General features: G+C 54.0%; 1 protein-coding gene across 12 annotated transcripts in view; it reads left to right on the forward strand.

Annotated features, from left to right (window-relative positions):
- Nucleotides 1-16,848, forward strand: part of PHLDB1 (pleckstrin homology like domain family B member 1) — a 122,715-nt gene that overhangs the window by 93,755 nt on the left and 12,112 nt on the right. For 9 of the 12 annotated variants that reach the window (XM_084611770.1, XM_084611766.1, XM_084611772.1 and 6 more), the window contains 8 exons: nt 366-476; nt 1,152-1,241; nt 2,527-2,649; nt 4,489-4,629; nt 10,381-10,497; nt 10,803-10,905; nt 14,518-14,812; nt 16,721-16,811. In XM_084611770.1, coding sequence (XP_084467896.1) covers nt 366-476; nt 1,152-1,241; nt 2,527-2,649; nt 4,489-4,629; nt 10,381-10,497; nt 10,803-10,905; nt 14,518-14,812; nt 16,721-16,811 — 1,071 coding nt within the window. The remainder of the gene's footprint in view (nt 1-365; nt 477-1,151; nt 1,242-2,526; nt 2,650-4,488; nt 4,630-10,380; nt 10,498-10,802; nt 10,906-14,517; nt 14,813-16,720; nt 16,812-16,848) is intronic. The other 3 variants (XM_084611776.1, XM_084611769.1, XM_084611773.1) reach the window with 2 other exon arrangements.

A 16,848-nucleotide genomic window follows, 5' to 3' on the forward strand; every position in this document is an offset into this window, starting at 1 on the left:
GAAGTGTCCACTGCAGTGAGGGGGAAACTGACTCCTCTGTAATCCCCTCCTAGCCCACCTTAGCCTAGGACTCCCCAGCCCAGCTTTGCTCTGGTCTAATCTCCTCTCCTAGCCCCTTTCTGTAATGCCCTCGGCCCTGTGGTGTCCCTGTGCTCACAACAGCCCTTTGGCTCCCAAGCACCATCCCCTCCTACAGTTCTCTCTCTGCCCCAAGCCAGCCGTATGCCTGTTCTGGGAGTGGATGGAAGGGCTCCAAATACCTGCCCAGACTGGTAAGGCTTCTTCCTCCCTCCCAGCCAGCTACTTCTTCCCAAGCTGTCCTGCAGGGCCTGGTGCCAGCTCACCCTTGCCTTATTTTCTTTAAGGAGCGGGTGGCTGCATTGGAAAGCCAGGCCAATCACATCCGGCTCCAGGCTGCCCAGGAGTCTGAGCGCCTTGCCAAGGAGAAGAATATCGTGCTCCAGCTGCTGCAGAAGGTAACATCCTGGAATCATGCTGGATGGAGATGGGGAAAGGGGTTCACTGGGGTAGTGTGTGCCAGGCCAGGCACGCTTAGTAATACAGAGTGCACTACCTTGGGGGACTGGACCCTGTCTCTGCACTGCTATGTCCTTCAAGTCCAAATGAGTCCATGTAGCATATGTGCTCTGCTCTCCAGCAATGGGGTCATGTTACACATTGCCTGTTGGAAATAGAGAGGGCAACTGTACAGGCTGCGCTGTCCTGGCTCGGCTTGTCATGTCTCTCCCACCTTGATGGAGATAGACCTGGTACTGAGCCCAGACTTTTCAGCTGGCCTATATCCAAACACTGCTCCCCCTGTCCTGGGGAGAGGTTCCAGTTGGGAGCCCAGCTGTACACCCTGACTCAGGCTCACCTAGTGATAGGAAAAGGGCTGAGAACCCCTTTGCCTGAGGCTGGGCTAATACCACTCGTGTGACTGTCACTAGCTGCCTCTGCTTGTGGCTGGGAGAAGAACGGATCTGAGCAGGAACCTCAATGACATGGTCTCTGTCAATGTGGGTGCTGGCAGGAAGGGCCCAAGACGTTTCTGTGGCTGCCCTGGTGTTGGCCTCACTTTGGGATGCTTTTCAGGACAGTCACTAACTCTCTTGCTCTCCCCCTTTTTCTCCTTGTTGCTGTGCGCTCAGGAGAAAGAGAAGCTTGTCTCCCTGGAGAGACGGTACCATCTTGTTACCGGCGGCAGGAGCTTCCCCAAAACATCATCTGCACTCAGAGAGGTAACTAGGGGGAAGAGGGATGATTAGTCACTAGAACTGCCCTCCCTCCACAGTGCCATGCTTTCCTGGGACTCCGGCTACCTTGATGGCTGGGCCCCTGCCTCTGGACCCCAAGAGGTGTAAACAGTGCTCAGATTTGTGTGATTTTTGGCACAAATGCCTGAAAGTCCCAGTGCCCTGACAATGAAAATGCCTCTCAGCTGGAGAGGGCTCTCTCTCTCTCTCATTGCAGCGGGGATCCTGTATCCCTTTGACAAACCCTCCTGGGGGCAGAGCCACCAACACCATGGAACCAGAGTTTAACTTCCACACATGGGTTTGCCGTTAGCTGGGTGTCCTAGTCATGCCATGCAGCATGGAGCTTAGAGACAGGTTCTTACCTGGTTGGCCCCAAACACTGACAGGGAAAGGAACCTGATCCAACCTTGGGAGCAGAGCATCATTCCCTGGGTATGTGTTGCTTTGGACACCTGAAAGGGGGGTGGCCTTGGCTAACCCACCCCAGCCCCCAGACCAGTCCATGCTGTTAGGGTCTGACTAGCATCCTGTAGCCCAAGAGTGCATGGCATGTGTGAGGATGGGGGTTCTAATGGAAATCTTGCATGGCTGCGGGAGCATTTCTCAGTACGTCCCATTGCTCAGTGGGGACTGCAAGCACCAGCTGCATCAGCTAGGGCTGGAATCCTTGTTCCATGTGCCAGGAGAAGAGCATGGCACTGGCTCTGTGCAGATCATACATACCAAGGTGTTCAGCATGGGAGGAGGGGATTAGCCCGTTACCCCCTCCCCCACCAGCGTTATTAAGTACCTTTATTCTGGGGAGGGGCAAAGTGAGCTAGTGGCCAGCTGGCCCTTCCACAGGCTCCGCCATATTGGGTGCGTGATTGGAATTGGCAGCCAGGTGGGCATAAGATGTGAGTGTGTTGATGTGGAGACTAGGAGCATCTCCAGGGAGGGTTGGCTCTACACTGGAGGGCACAGACCCTTTTCTTCCCTCCTGTGGTTAGAACTCCCAAGGGCAGAGCTGTGACAATCCAGCCATGGGATATGTGATGCCTGGTGCCTTCAGTCCTGTTACTGAGATGGTCTGCAAGGTGAAATCTTCCCTAAGGCTGTGCCATGAAGCTGCAGTGCTGTCAGCCGGGACTGGCTGGCTGGAGGCTCCATTAGGCGATGTCCCTGCTTTATGCCTGAGGCTGTTCAGTTGGGAAGGGATTCCTCTGTGCTGTTTTGATCTCCCTGTTTCTGTGCCTGCTTTGCCCTTCTGACCTTTACCCTCCAACAGGAAACACTTCATATCTCAGAGCCTTGTGACCTGTTAGAGGAAACTAAGCCCCAGAAACCCCTGCCAGGGGCAAGTGCTTCCTTAGGTCCTTTCTCCGCCCACTCTTACCCCAAGATGCAAGAGGTAACGGGACTAACTGCATGTGTTCGCTTGCTTACTGCTTCTGCTCCTCTGCCCAGAGTGGGGCCAGACTGCTATGTGCAGCCGTCTTATCAGGGTCTTGTAAATAATTCAGTCGACAGGCAGGCCAGCAGCTCTTAAATGGGCTTGTGTTACCATCAATGACTTAGGCCCTCTCAGATAGGCATTGAAAAGGCTCACTAACAGGGCACCATCAGATTAACAATCACATATTTCTCACGCACCTTTGAAACACCTGGGATTAACACTCCTCACACTTGATGCTCTTTGAACTTCATTCAGCTGCACAGCTCTCGTTTCTAGCCAGTTTAGCTTCCTGGTTCACTTGCATTGGCACCATATTGCAGTGTGGCTTAAATCCCAACAAAATGCCTTGAATGTGTTTTTCCCTCCCATTTCACAGACTGCAAGCTTAAAGCTCCCCAACAACATCCCTTTAATTTCTTCTGTTTGCCTGTTTGTTTTCTATTTTTTTTAAATAGCATCAAAATCTTTGATTTAGAAATAGTGAGAGAGCTGAGAACCAGTTCCAAACCAACTGGCAGGAGAGGCTGGGATTCTTAATTGCACGTTGCTGCCAGTGTCTAAACAGTTTGGGGCTTTAACAAACATTTCTATTAATGATGCTTGGCAACAGATGCCAGATGCTGTGATGTCTGGCTGGCGACAGCAGGGGGCAGTATGGATGGGTCTCGGGGTCTGCCCTGACCCACCTACCCCCTTTGCTGTGTTACTTGGTAAAGGGGGAGCTTGTTCCAATACCACATGCCAATTCCTATCCATCAATTGCTCTTAATTTAGTTGCTTTCCTTGGGCCAGTATCCAACGTGCTGTGTTTCCTATTGCTGCTATCTCCCCTTGGTGCTGGAATGGAGCATGTTGGGCTCTTCTGATGGTGGGATTGCACTGGATGTTTTGTGTGGTGTGTGCAGTAAAGCTCCATTAGAGGCTGAGTACTGCAGCAGCATGCGGTCCCTTCTCCCACCCGCCTACCACATGTTCTGAAGCAGGCCAGCTGAATCCATTTCCATCTATCGATCCCTCTGGATCAGACCCTAATTCAGATGCCAAAGGAGGTCCAGATTCCCTGTCTCAAACTGTCTCAGGTGTGTATATTGCAACCAGGTGGCAGTAAATGCAGCCAAGCTGCGGTTGGCCCAGGCCTCCAAGTTCCAGGAGAGAGAGAACAGGAGGGCTGGCGACCAACGGGTGACACTAGGAATCCTCAAGCTCTAGGCCAGTGGAAATAGAACAGCAGCCTAAAGGTGAATGGCTGTGTGTGCCATGGTGATGTCCTATTCCATGGACAGCCAGACCACCTAAGATAAAGCCAATTACACAGTCGTGTAACCTTCAGAGACTACAAGTCCCAGCATGCTCTGTCCCCGTCCAAGTGGCACACCTGGGATGACAAGTCCTGCCCTGCAGTGCTCCTCCTTCAGGATGAAAGATTTCAGAGTAACAGCCGTGTTAGTCTGTATTCGCAAAAAGAAAAGGAGGACTTGTGGCACCTTAGAGACTAACCAATTTATTTCAGCATAAGCAACATCCGATGAAGTGAGCTGTAGCTCAAATAAATTGGTTAGTCTCTAAGGTGCCACAAGTACTCCTTTTCTTCAGGATGAAGTGTTCCATGCTAGGACTTGTAGTCCCCACAGGCTGCACCTCTCTATGGAAGAGGAAGTCGGTATGTAAAAGAGATCAGCCAGCTGCACTATGGAGCCCAGGCAGCACTGTGGAGCTTTACTGCTGTGTTGTGGTCTGTGCCATGGGACCGGTGCATGAGTCTAATTCTCCTCCTTCTTCATCGTGGATTTCTAGGAATACATGAGGCTGTCTGACGTTTTCAGATTCTACTGCAATGTGTACGGCCCTGGCCAGGACACTAAAGCTTCTGCTGCTGCCCCTGCTGCTGCTGCTCCACTCTCTTGCTTGCCTGCTGTACCTCCTGCAACCAATGAGGTACCTGCTCCTGAGCACGCTGAGTTTTGCTTACAGTGTTTCTGGCTGGGTAGTAAAATCTGTACTCTAGTAGCTGACACCGAGAGCAAGGTTGCCTTATTGCTCAAGATGGGTCAGGCTGGTGCAAGGGATGGGGCCACCTTACCATCACCGGTTCCCTCAATGCGCCTTCCTGGAGCAGGTTGGTTTTGGCTTGGTGCAGCCCCCTGGCCTGCAGCTGATCAGGCAGTGAATTCATGCTGACTGGTGAGAGAGGCTGAAATGGTCATTTCTCGTGACTAGGGATCTCTCTCCCTTGTGCTGTAAAATAGAGAGCTTTAGACTCGTAGACAGCACTGGTGGGCTAAGTTCCTTCTAAGCTGAGTGGCTGCACAGCAGGCTATCAAGGGCGATGCAGGTAGGGAGAGGTGCCTCTTCCCCAGCCCCAGTCTCGGAGCTGCTGGGGAGAGGCGCCTCTCCCCTCATCCTGGGCTGCTGCGCTGAGAGAGGGCTGGGGAGAGTCCTCTCTCACCGCCACAGCCCTGAGACAGCCTGCACCCCAAACCTCGCATTCCTGGCCCCACCCCAGAGCCTGCAGCCTCAGCTAGAGCCCTCTTCCCCTGCACCCCAAACCCCTCTGCCCCAACCCTGAGCCCCCTCCAGCACCCCAAGCCCCTCATCCCCGGCCCAGAGCCCGTACCCCCAGCCAGAGCCCTCACCCCCACACACCCCAGCCCTCTGGCCCCGAGTCCCCTCCTGCACCCCAAACGCCTTATCCCCGACCCCACCCCAGAGCCTGCACCCCCAGCGAGAGCCCTCACCCCCCCCCACACACAACAACCTTCTGGCCTGGAGCCCCCTCCCGCATCCCAATCCCCTCAGCCCCACCCAAGAGCCCGCACCCCCAGCCAGAGCCCGCACCCCTCTGCATCCCAACCCTCTGCCCCAGGGCTGAGCCCCCTCCCTCCAAACCTGCTCAGCCCCTCACCACACCTCACCTCCATATTGGTGCACATAACAAAGTTAATTCCGCACATGGATGTAAAAAATTAGAGGGAACATTGCTGGGGGTGGGGTGAATGAGTTAATTCTTTAGTCCTCTGAAGTTGGCTACCTGGGCAAGGTCCCTCCCTGTTCTCAGTGGAATTCCCTTAAAGAGAATTTGGCTGCTGGGGTCTGCAAGTGAGATATGTGGGATCAGCTTTAGGTTGAATTAGAACTTTGTTACAAAACTGCCATTCAGCTTGGCATAGACAGTCTCAGCTGAAAGGCTGCAGTAGCTTTGGGGCTGCAGGTCAGGATTGAGGGGCATCGGCATAGCTGTGTGGGGGGAGCCCGACACTCAGGTAACTAAGGATGGAGGTGACTTGGCAGAGCAGCATGGAGAACCTGACAGGCTACCAGCCTGGCCTCTCTCTGGCTCAAGTGGGTGCTTATCAGTCCCAGGAGCAATAATAGTTCCCACAAAAATTAAAAAGTAAAGTGAATTCCCCTGCAGAGCTTATGCAGATGCCACTTCTGATGTGCTGCAAGACCTTCGGGCAAGTGGGTGACAGCTGGGCTCAATGCAAATAGCAGCTGTTCCTGGTGCTGCTTTGTGGAGCTGAGCCAAAAACCTTTGCAGCTTGTCAGGAAGTTAAACTCTCCTGTTGTAATGATCTCCCCTGGGATGGGCTTTCAGGCTGCTGAGGTCCTTGCCTTTTCACCTCTCTGCCTGTCTGGCTCTCATTGCTGTGGTCCTGTTTCCGCTTTTCACTCTGCTGCTTCTCTCTGCCCCAGTACGTGACTGTTGACCAGCTCTCAGGGATTCTGGGCAATGTCAGAGCTGACCTAGGGCTAGCCCCTCCTGCTTCCCCATGGGGCCATCCCACTTCAGGTTTCGCCCCTCAAGCTGCTTCGTCTGCAGGCTGCCTTCCTTCTCCTGTGCCACCTCTCTCCTCTTCCTTCATCTCTGCTGAGGTTTGTGTCCATTGCATTTTCCTCTTGCCACCCTTTGCACTTTCCAGGGGAACACTAGTGGCTAGCTGGAGGGAGGGCTTGTAAAACCTCAGAGGTCCCAAGCTGGGCATCAGCACCCCCACACCATGTGCTTGGGATGGGTCCCAGAGAGAGGCTACCAGGCAATAGGGATCCCTTCTGGCCTGGGATGCAGTCTGAATCCTAGCAGGTAGGCATGCCCAGCACAGACACCACTAGCATCATCAGCACGTTAGCTTGCCTTGGCGACTTTGGCAACACTGAATCATCAATGGAGGCTGATTCCTCGCAGTGCAGAACACCCACATGGGGCAGAGGAAGAGCTGGTCCTGCTGCATGATCCCTCCACAGTGCCACACCAGCTCCTCTTGCCAGCTCTAAAGCCTCCAGACTGATTTAATGTTGAGCTCTCATTTGGCTGTGATGAGGGAGCAGCATGGCTCACCCCTGGGGCAAGGTGCCCTGTGTGGGTGTGTCCGGCCACAGAAGGGAAGGCAGATGTGGGGCTCTGGGGCCTATGACCCACAAGCAAGTAGGGAATTTTGTTTGCTCTGGATCCAGATGTGCAGCTGCTCTAGGGGCTGAATCCTTTTGCCAGGGACTCTTGTACTGCTCGGTCCGCTGAACTGTCTGAATGAGCGCCCTTTGCTGGGCACTGCCATGCAGCCTTGAGGGGAGCTTGTTTCCCAAGAAAGGGGTGTCCACCTGGCCCTGGGAGGGTCCATCTTTGGAGTCTGCGGTGGGACCTGTGTTCCAGAATTCAGAGCTGAATTTCCACAGAGCCCTGGAGTTCAGGGCTGTCTGCGCTAGGGGCCAAGCATCCCGCACTGCCATGTCAGCCCACAGGGTGAGGGAGATGGGCTGGGATCCCCAGGTTCCCTCTCTCACTGCAAAGCAGAGTTGTGTGCTGCTCCCCTGCCCAGTGCCCTCATGACAACACTCAGCTGGAGGAGGAGCTAGGACTGGCAGCAAAGGGGAGCAGACCCAGCAAGTGGTAAGTGGTAAGAGTTCATGGCCTAGGACTGAGTTTATGCCAGGGATGTCTGACATCTTCCTGTGTGTGCAGGGTCCCTTGTGAGCCTTGCGGCATACCATAGGTGGAGGGGGAAGGAATGACACCCTTTTGAGCCCCAAGCCATGGGCATCTACTCAGAACAATCTGTCCCAACACTCCTGGGTTCAAAAGGGGTTTGAGAACACAGAGTCTCCGTCCCAGCCAGCCCGACCTCGACCCTGCTGCACTGTTGTCCCGCTTTGCTGCAGCTCCAGGGTGAAGCAGGAGTAGCTGTCTGCACAGCTCCCATTGCAAGTGTTAGTGCCTATGTCCCCCCTCCCTGCCTGTGTCCTCTGCTGCCTTTCATTTATCTCAGCCCCTCTGTGAGGACTCACAATGCTCCTACAGGGCTTCCGTGCCACATCCAGTTGGTTTTGCTCTAAGCCATGCAGACTGCGGTTGAGTGTCTGTGGCTTTCCAGTGCTCGCGGGAGCGCCTGCTGCTCTGGCTCCTTGATGATGGCGTTGTGGGTGGAAGATCCTGGACCTGTTGTCAGCACAATGCTGGGATTTGGCTGCAGATGAAGGGTCCCATGTTTTAATTCCCAGGAAGAAAGGGATGGCGCCAGTTTGGGCCCCTGGTGGGCTGCAGGGAGCACTGGGTTCTGTTTCCCTCTCCCCACATCCAGGTCCCTGGTGTGAGCATGCAGGGATGGTGCAGGGTTTCTCTTACTGTTTCATCCTCCATCTCTCCCCTCCTGTCTCTCACACCCTCTCTCTTTAGATGGAGAAGCAGCTTCAGGGGGGCCCAGTGCAGCTTTCTGCCCTGGATTTAGAGAAGTGGTACATGGCTGGCTTCGAGGCCTCCTCCCCTGCCTCTCCTCACTCTTCCCCTCCTCCTCTTCCTGCTAAAGCTCACTCTTCTCGAAAGCTGTTCCAGGTAATTGCCCCACCCACTCCCCATCTCCAGGCCCTGCAGGGGTGGACAGTTTTGGCCTTTTGGGTGCTCACAGGCTGCAGGGTTGGGATCACAGAGATGCCTAGGGAGGGGGCTCTTGGCAGCAAGGCCAGCTGCAGCTGGACTCAGCTAGTTAGATTAGTGAGACTGGTCACCCAATGAGGGAGTTTCCGAGCTAGGGATGTTCTGAGTCCCTTCCCAAAGCCAGCTGGGATGGAGGGAAGACAGAGGTAGTGTGACCCAGATTGCCAGTTAGTGTCAATTGACTCCGCTCCCATGAATCAATGGAGCCAATTTGCTCCCTCAGTAGATTTGACCCAGAATTTGGTTGTTGCTTTGATTTCCCACTGCCTGGCTGGGTCCGTTACTCTCACAATGTTGCAACTGGCGATTTGGGGGGGGAATTATTCGCTCAGGGAAGTATTTATTATAATTTATGCCATGTCATGCCAGCACACGGTGCTCAACAGACACATTAAAGACTGTGTATAACTAAGACTTGCCCTGTCTTGTGTAATTTAGGGTTCGTCTCCACAGAACACAGAATCAAAGTAATAAAATGATTTGTAGTTCACTTTTAGTTACTCCACTGCAAGTCTGTGAGCCCCAGTGCCAAGTGAGAATGAATTAAATAGATTATTTATCAGTGTAAGACCTGTTGCAATAGCTGCTCATGCAGATTTTCCGTTGGGGAGCTGATGGTTCAGGTTACAGCCCCTTTCGTTAATTGGGTTCCAGACCAGCCCTTGATCTCAGCTGAGGAACAATAACCTGTTGAATGACATTAATGAGTATAGAGAGGAGAGAAGTACCCGCAGTAAAAGGCCCCCTCAGTATACCACAAGTCCCAGGCACCAAACCCCAGGAAGTAAGAGCTAACCCTCTCATGTCCAAGTCCGCTGCATGCAGCAGCAAGCTTCTTTAGTGCCTGGGGCTCTTCAGAGGAACCAGAGCAGCAGCAGTGGGAAGGTCTGAGCCCTCAATCTGTACCAGTGCATGTGCCATTCCATCTTCGTGGAGGTTGTACTGAAGTTTGTAGAGGTGACTCAGCACAACCTTATGGGCTCTATGCTTACTCTCCAGCTCACAGGATGAGTCCAGCTCACAGGAGCTCAGCTGCTGAGTCCAAAAGTTGCTTTTTCTCCAGGTTGGGACCCATCTCCTCACCAGGGGTAAAGGCTCTGCTATTGGAATAGAGTGTAAGGCAACCTAGAGGCCAGTTTGCTCTCACTGTCTAAGCCCTTGAAAGCAAGTGTGAGTCACAGACACTGCATCTGGAATGAAACACAATCTCACTGTAACAAGGTCTCTTCTCAATTTAACAATGGGAGTTGGTTTTCAGAAGGGCAGGTGTTTGCTCAGAGAGGGCACGTTCCTGGGCATTTTGTACCCTGTGGAGCAGCTGGCCAGCATGGGGCACATTCAGACAAGATGGAGCAAAGCTATGGGGAATATCCTGTAGGGAAGGAGCCTGTGCTGAAGGACTGGGGCTGAAGGAGGGACGTAACTGAGATTAGCATTACCTCTGCTGCTGTTAACAAGCTGGGCTCTCAGGCAGCTGCTGTCTGCGCATGTGTCTTATATGTTGAAAAGATGCAGATCCTTCAGGTAGATCCAGGTTGCCATCGTATCAGAATCCCAGTTTATTCTCCTGTTGCTACCTAGGCTCCTTTCCCCTCTCTCTGCCTCTTTTGGGGTTGGAGTGGTTCAAATCCCATGAATCTCTGTTACGGGTGCTGATGGCTCTGATAACCATCAACTCTCCCTAAGCCTCAGCCAGTCCACAGGGTCCTGTGCTGTGGCCTTCATCTGCCCTTCTTAGTCATGTCTGGGTTTGTGTCCAGGTCTATCGTGCTAAGATGGACAGCGACCCTGGCAGCAGCCTCCCACGCACAAAGAGCGGGTCTGCATCATCCTCACAGCTCAGTGTGGCCACGCTGGGACGCAGCTCCTCCCCAAAGGTATGTGCTGAGGGGGGCTGCAGTACCAGCATTGTCACTCACTTCCCAAAGGAGGGGCTTGTTCCAATCCATTGACCTTGGGGTGCCTGGGCTCTGGGGCTCTTGGTCTGCAGGAAGATAGTTGGGGGGCACAGCCTGGAACCCTGACTTGATGCCCTTTCACAGCAGTACAGCAGGTAGATCTATTAATATCTCCATCAGCCAGACTGTGTATAACTAAGGCCCTTTACTGCAGTTTGAGCCCATGAGCCAGGGACTTGGCATCCCACGGGGGCTTCCTCATCCTTGTTTTTTCACATCCCTAGGGTCCCCTGCACCCACAGAATGGCACAGGTAGCCTGCCACGGAACCTGGCAGCCACACTACAGGACATCGAGACCAAACGCCAGCTGGCCCTGCAGCAGAAGGGTAAGTGCCTGCTCCAAGGGCATCCCACAGCGGGGTGGGATTCAGTCTGCCCAGGGAGCGATAAAGGAGATGCTCCAAAATGCGCTGAGTGGTTTCTCTGGGAGCTGGGGTTGCTCTGCCCCTCCCAGGATGTTACTGCCCTTGCTTGTGCCATGTGTCCTGCACAAATATCTCTGCTCATTATGTGTTACTGCTGGCTGTGGTTCATTAGACATCCCGCCTGGGGAACTCCCAGTGCCTTTCTCATGCAGTGGTAGGAGGAGAAACACCCACTTCCTAAGCTGGCGGCAAACAGTCTCTTTGCCTGGAGCTTTTACTACTCTGCCCTCCTGAATGATGCAGGCCCAGACCATGCTCTAGTCTGGCTGTGCGTCACAAACACATGAGGCTCTGGTGATGCTCACAATTGAGAGACAGGGAAGAAGGGTTACCACCGATCTGCCTGTGGAGGGAGGGTTGGCTTGAAGAGAAATTATCTCTTTGTGAGAATGGTCCTGGGTCTCTTGCTCCCTGGGCTGGAGTTACCAGAAACTCAGCAAGTACCCAGCCCAGGTTGGGGAAATCCAAATCCACTGGGGAAAGATGCCCAAGCCTCTGCAACTTGGGCTGAGCTGAGCCTATGGTTTCTCCTCATGTACTGCACCTGCCTCCCAGGTGCTGGGGGATCGGTAACTGTTTGTGTTAGGAGGGGGGCCTGAGAATACCTGGGGGGCCACAATTGAAACAGAACAACCATCTAGGTTGCTATAAGCCCCTCTCACTCCAAGGGGTGTGTCAGGCTGCTGCCTATGCCACTGGCTTTGGAGTCTGGAGCAGTAGCTGGGCCTGTCTTCCGAAGGGTGAAGGGCTGAGATGACCCAACTGGGATTTGAATCCATTACCCGGGAGTCAGGGTGTCTTAGCTGATGCTTGGCCCCTGAGGCCATCCACTGGAGCCATAAACATGCCCACCATGAGGTGGTCTCTTCTAATGGGGGAGAGGAAATGAAGGAGTAAGGATCCTTTTGACAGTCTTTTGACTTTAATATGACTGGTCAAGTCAGCTGGAGTAGACCACGAGGATCATGGGAAGGGGAGAGGTCAGGACTCTCGCAGGTGGGTGGGGGGATGTCATCACTGAGTTGTCACATGCTGCTTTGCTGCACGTGAGCAGCATTGGCCTGTCTGGGCCCAAGCGCTCAGCTCAGCTGGCAATTCCCAGGCTCTCTCCATGCTTGGCCCTGGTCATGCTCCAGTGTGGCTGTTGCTAGCAGTTGCTGTGACCCATGTGTGCAAGGCTGTCTTGCCGGAGAGCCCAGCTAGGCCTTTAGCAGTTTGGCAGGATTCTCGGAGGAAGAACTCCCATCAGTGATAGACCCAGCAGTGCTCCCAACAGATTTCATCTTGCGACTCGGTTGCAATCCCTCTGACCCTTGTGAGATCTGTTCTTTGGCAAGACAATAGCATGGTCCTGCAACACAATGAAATGTGGCAGGTCCCATCTGCCCACAGTAACCATGCTGGGCTGCAGCATGGCTGATCGAACACTGTAGATGAGACTAAAACCTTAGCTAACCCTGCACAAGGGCACCCTTCCCAGCAGCAGCCGCAGGGAGAAGGCAATGCCCAGAGGAAGAGGAAGAAGCCAGGAGCCTACCAGGTTTGGTTTGGCTCTGACACAGACATTATGGCTCTCTCATGGTCTCTTGCTTTTCCCCTCACTCCCAGCTCCACACAGTGCATCTCCAGCTGTTACACTCCCAAGAGAGCCATTGCAGCCAGGCGATGTCTCAGTTAGAGAGTAGGAAAGGCTAGGACTCCTAGATCAGCCCTAGGACTTGGAAAGGCTAGGACTCCTAGGCAGCAGCATGGCTGTGTGGTTCAAGAAGACACCTGATGCCATCTGCCAAGGGTGGGGAGGAGGTACAGACCCAAGGCCAAGGTGTCAGTGTGTCTGTGAGTCCGTCTGCTTGCAGTGCTGGACAAATTGGCCAGATGCTTCCGGGGCATCTTCCCCTAAGAGCATCTCCAGCTTGCACTTGGGAACCAGCTTGTTTTCCCCTGGCATTAGGGGCTGGTGCTGACTGACGCAGATGGCTTGTTCCTGACCAGCTCAGGTTTTCCCTGGATCAGAGAGCACAGCCTGGAGGGAAGCCCTGAGCATTTTTCTCCCCCATAGGCCATGTCAGCCAACACCTTTCCTACTTTGGTCAAATGAGCTCTGCAGGACCCTGCCTGCCCCCTCTTCCTGCACAGCAGCATCTCCAGTGACAGCAGCTCAGTTTGCGCCTTTCGGTGCCTGTGCCTGCCAAGCAAAGTGCCGAAAGCTGGAGCTCCTTCAGGAACCTGCTGCCTAGTCCTTCTGCCTCTCTGCATCCCCCCTCTCCCTGCTACACCCCCCAGAGCCCCACTGAGCACGCAAACCTAGTATCAGGCTGCCTAGTCTATGAATGCTTTGCCCAGCCCTGCCAGAATGAAGCATGCGCCCTCCCCTTGCTGTCTGCTCTGAGTGTCTGAGGGGATGGGCTGGAGGCCAGGGGAAAATAGAGACCCAGCTGGAATGGTCCATGCAAGCTGGGAACCTTGAAGGTTGGATCTGGTTATGTGCATTTTTGGCAGGAGGGAGGAGTGGGGGTAACTGATCTAAATGGGTCTGGAAAAGGTGAGGAGCCCCTTATGGAGCCACATTGGGAGCTTCCAGTGCATCCACCCAGTGATCCAAGAACACAGCATGACAGTGGGGTGTGCCGTCAGTGGCCAGTATCATCCAGGCAGTTTGGGTCAGACCTGCCTGATTCCTGTCTCACTGCCAGCTCCCAGATGGGAATTAGAGCTGGGTAAAGTCGCCATGCGGCAGGGCTGCTGCAGCTGCACAGTAGTGGCAGTGGCTCCAACTCCTCAGGGTGAGTGACTTTTCAGGGAAGTCCTGGTTTCTTGGCTGCTGCATGGCAGCAATGTGCATCCTGCCCAGAGACCAGGCTTATCCCTGGCTCCTCACATGCACAGCAGGGAATTCCCTTTGCCTTCAGACTCAGTCACAGCTGTGGTTCGAATCCACATTTATCTCTATTCCACTTACTCTGCATTCCCACAGTGCTGGATAGGGGCTGCCACAGGAGCTGTAAAGAGGTTTGGCCATGGGTGATGGAGTTCTCTGAAGACTTAGTGTGCTGCTTTCCCTTTGGCTGAACAGGCAGACATGAGGAGACAGGGCCATGTTTGTCCTGGGAAATGGATGGGCATGCACAGTGTTTAGCAGGGTGGGTATTCTCGCACTTGCATGGATATCATAGGAAAGTCTCTGCTCACCGTCATTAATGCTCTGATAGGTGTAGACGTATTTATGGACACTTAGACAGCCACATACTTGTAAGTCCAATCACGCACTATGTGGACTTAGTCCATGATAGCTGGATGCACTGGGCAATTCAGACTCATGCCTTCCTGGCTAGAGATGGCACAGTAGTAGAAGCTCTGTGTGAGCCATGAGCCCCAGGCAGTCATGGCGCTGGGCACAGAGTGCAGGCTGCTTGAAGGCTGCCTGCCAGTGCCCAGGCCGTAGCTACAGTAGCCAGTCAGGCCCCCTCCTTACCCCTGGTGATCTGCCCTCTGTTCTTCTTCCCTGGGGTACAGGGCAGCAGGTGATTGAGGAGCAGAAGCGGCGCCTGGCGGAGCTGAAGCAGAAAGCAGCTGCTGAGGCGCAGTCCCAGTGGGAAGCCCTGCACGGGCAGCCTCACTACCCCCCTTCTTCCTACCCTCCGCTCATGCATCACTCCATTCTCCATCATCATCCTTCCCATGGCATCGGGCACCGGGCCGAGGACATGGACCACGCCTATGACACACTCAGCCTGGAGAGCTCAGACAGCATGGAAACCAGTATCTCCACTGGTGGCAACTCAGCCTGCTCGCCTGATAACATGTCCAGGTAATCCGGGCGCCTGCTCCAAGCCTCCATGGGCAGGGTAATACCTGCCCTCTGGGCAGCCTGCGGAGGGGAGGGGTGCACACGGGCTGGTCCCTGTCCTGACAACAGGTGATGTGGAGAGAATCCGACCCGTTCAGGAGAGCACATTCCAGATGCCTGGCCTGGCCTAAGGGAGCAGCCAGCTGGTTTGGGACAGAAAGCCTTTCACCAGAGGGCCGCCAGGTTGGTAATGAGCAAAGCATGTCCACTGGTCTCTGTATGAGGTGAACTGGGAGGGGCTCAGTGAACCTAAGGTGCCTGAGGTCTCTGATGGGCGTTTACTCCGGGCAGCATCTGCCACAGCTCACACGGCCGTGGCAACACTATTTTTAGCAAACTTGCTAGATGAGAGTTAGCACAGGTGCATCTACATGAGCTGAGAATCACCCTGCCCCCACAGCTGAGGGCAGGAGCCTGGTCATTCAGGGCAGGGGGAGAGGGACCTGGTCACTAGCAGGAGGGAGGGCTAGTTAATAAGTGCAGGGGCCTACAGAGTTTCACTGGGTTGACAGATGAGACATTTGTGAGCATTTCTGACAACTTCATTGCAGCCACCTTCCATCATCCATCCCACACACCCCAGCCCCGCTCCCCTTCTCTGAGACTCCCCAAACTCCTCAGCACTCGTCTCAGAATCCTTGGGCAATAACAGCCCCCACCCCCAGCTGATTGTGGGAGGGTTGGATGAATCTGGTGAAGCTTGAGGCTGGCTCCCCTTGCTCTGCCCAACATGAGAGCCTGACTGTCAGGCTCTAAGCGCAGGGTGTTGGGAAGTTACTGGGCTGGGCTGTGCACAGCAGCCATGCAAGTTGGGGATTTACTGGCTTGTGTATGCTCTTTGGGAAGGAATTCAGAGCTCAGGCGTGTCAGTAAAATCATGAATTCTGTCTGTCTGGAGGTCCATCCTGGCTCTGTCTGCGCTGCAGCAGGGTGTTGGCAGAAAAAAAAGCCCATAAAACTTGTTCATGTTAATTCTGTTGGTGTCTGTGGTGATTGGTGGTGTGAGGCAATCCTGTGGCAGATGCAGTGTTAGAGGCAGCTCTAGATGTATGAGAGGCATTGGGCTGGGGCAGAGCAGGCTGTGTGGCCCCATTTGATTCTCCAGGTTACCCTCTACAATGACAGGTTTCAGAGTAACAGCCGTGTTAGTCTGTATTCGCAAAAAGAAAAGGAGTACTTGTAGCACCTTAAATTGGTTAGTCTCTAAGGTGCCACAAGTACTCCTTTTCTTTTTGCCTCTACAATGAATCCCTGACTGCAAACAGATCCCAATAAAACCCATGGTTGGCATCATGGCTTGGACCTACAGTGTTCTGCATCCCAGATCCAGGTCCCTCCCCTCAAGCGAAGGGAGAATTTCCCTTAGCTGTTCCAGGGCCTTTATATTCTAGCCCTTTGGGACAGGAGTTGTCTTCCTTCAGGCAGCACCACAATACACTCATACAGATTTCCCTGGATCTCAAGTGAACGATCCATGTGTGGGTGTCTCCCTGAGGGGGACACATGCTCCCAAAATGTGTTTGTGGACCCCTGCTGGGCTGAGACAGAGAGGGGGGTGCAGTGTCCCAAGTGCAGAGGGACTCATCATACCTCCTCCACAGAGTAGATGCCACTGCCAGTTAATCCCTAAGAGCCCTTTCTGTGAAAAACCATTCCCTCACCGAGGTCTGGCTCACTAGTCTTGACCCTGAACTCTCAGGAATCCCATGCTCGCCCACCCCTGGACACTAGTTAGGCAGCAGGGCCAAGCAAACTCCCAGTTCCCTAACTGCTATCCTTTCCGGACACACTCTCCACCTGTGTGGAGCAGCCAGGTTCCTGGCCCAAGCGGGGATTGCAGGCTGTGATGGTATCAGCTTTGTCTTGCAGTGCCAGTGGGGTGGAGGCAGTGAAGATTGAGGAGATGGAGAAGATGCTGAAAGAGGCCCATGCAGAGAAATCTCGCCTGATGGAGTCACGGGTGAGTTGGGTCTGTATGCCAATGCTAGGGAGCTACA

Source organism: Lepidochelys olivacea (assembly GCF_965140295.1).
Source record: "Lepidochelys olivacea isolate rLepOli2 genome assembly, chromosome: 22".
NCBI lineage: Eukaryota > Metazoa > Chordata > Testudines > Cheloniidae > Lepidochelys > Lepidochelys olivacea.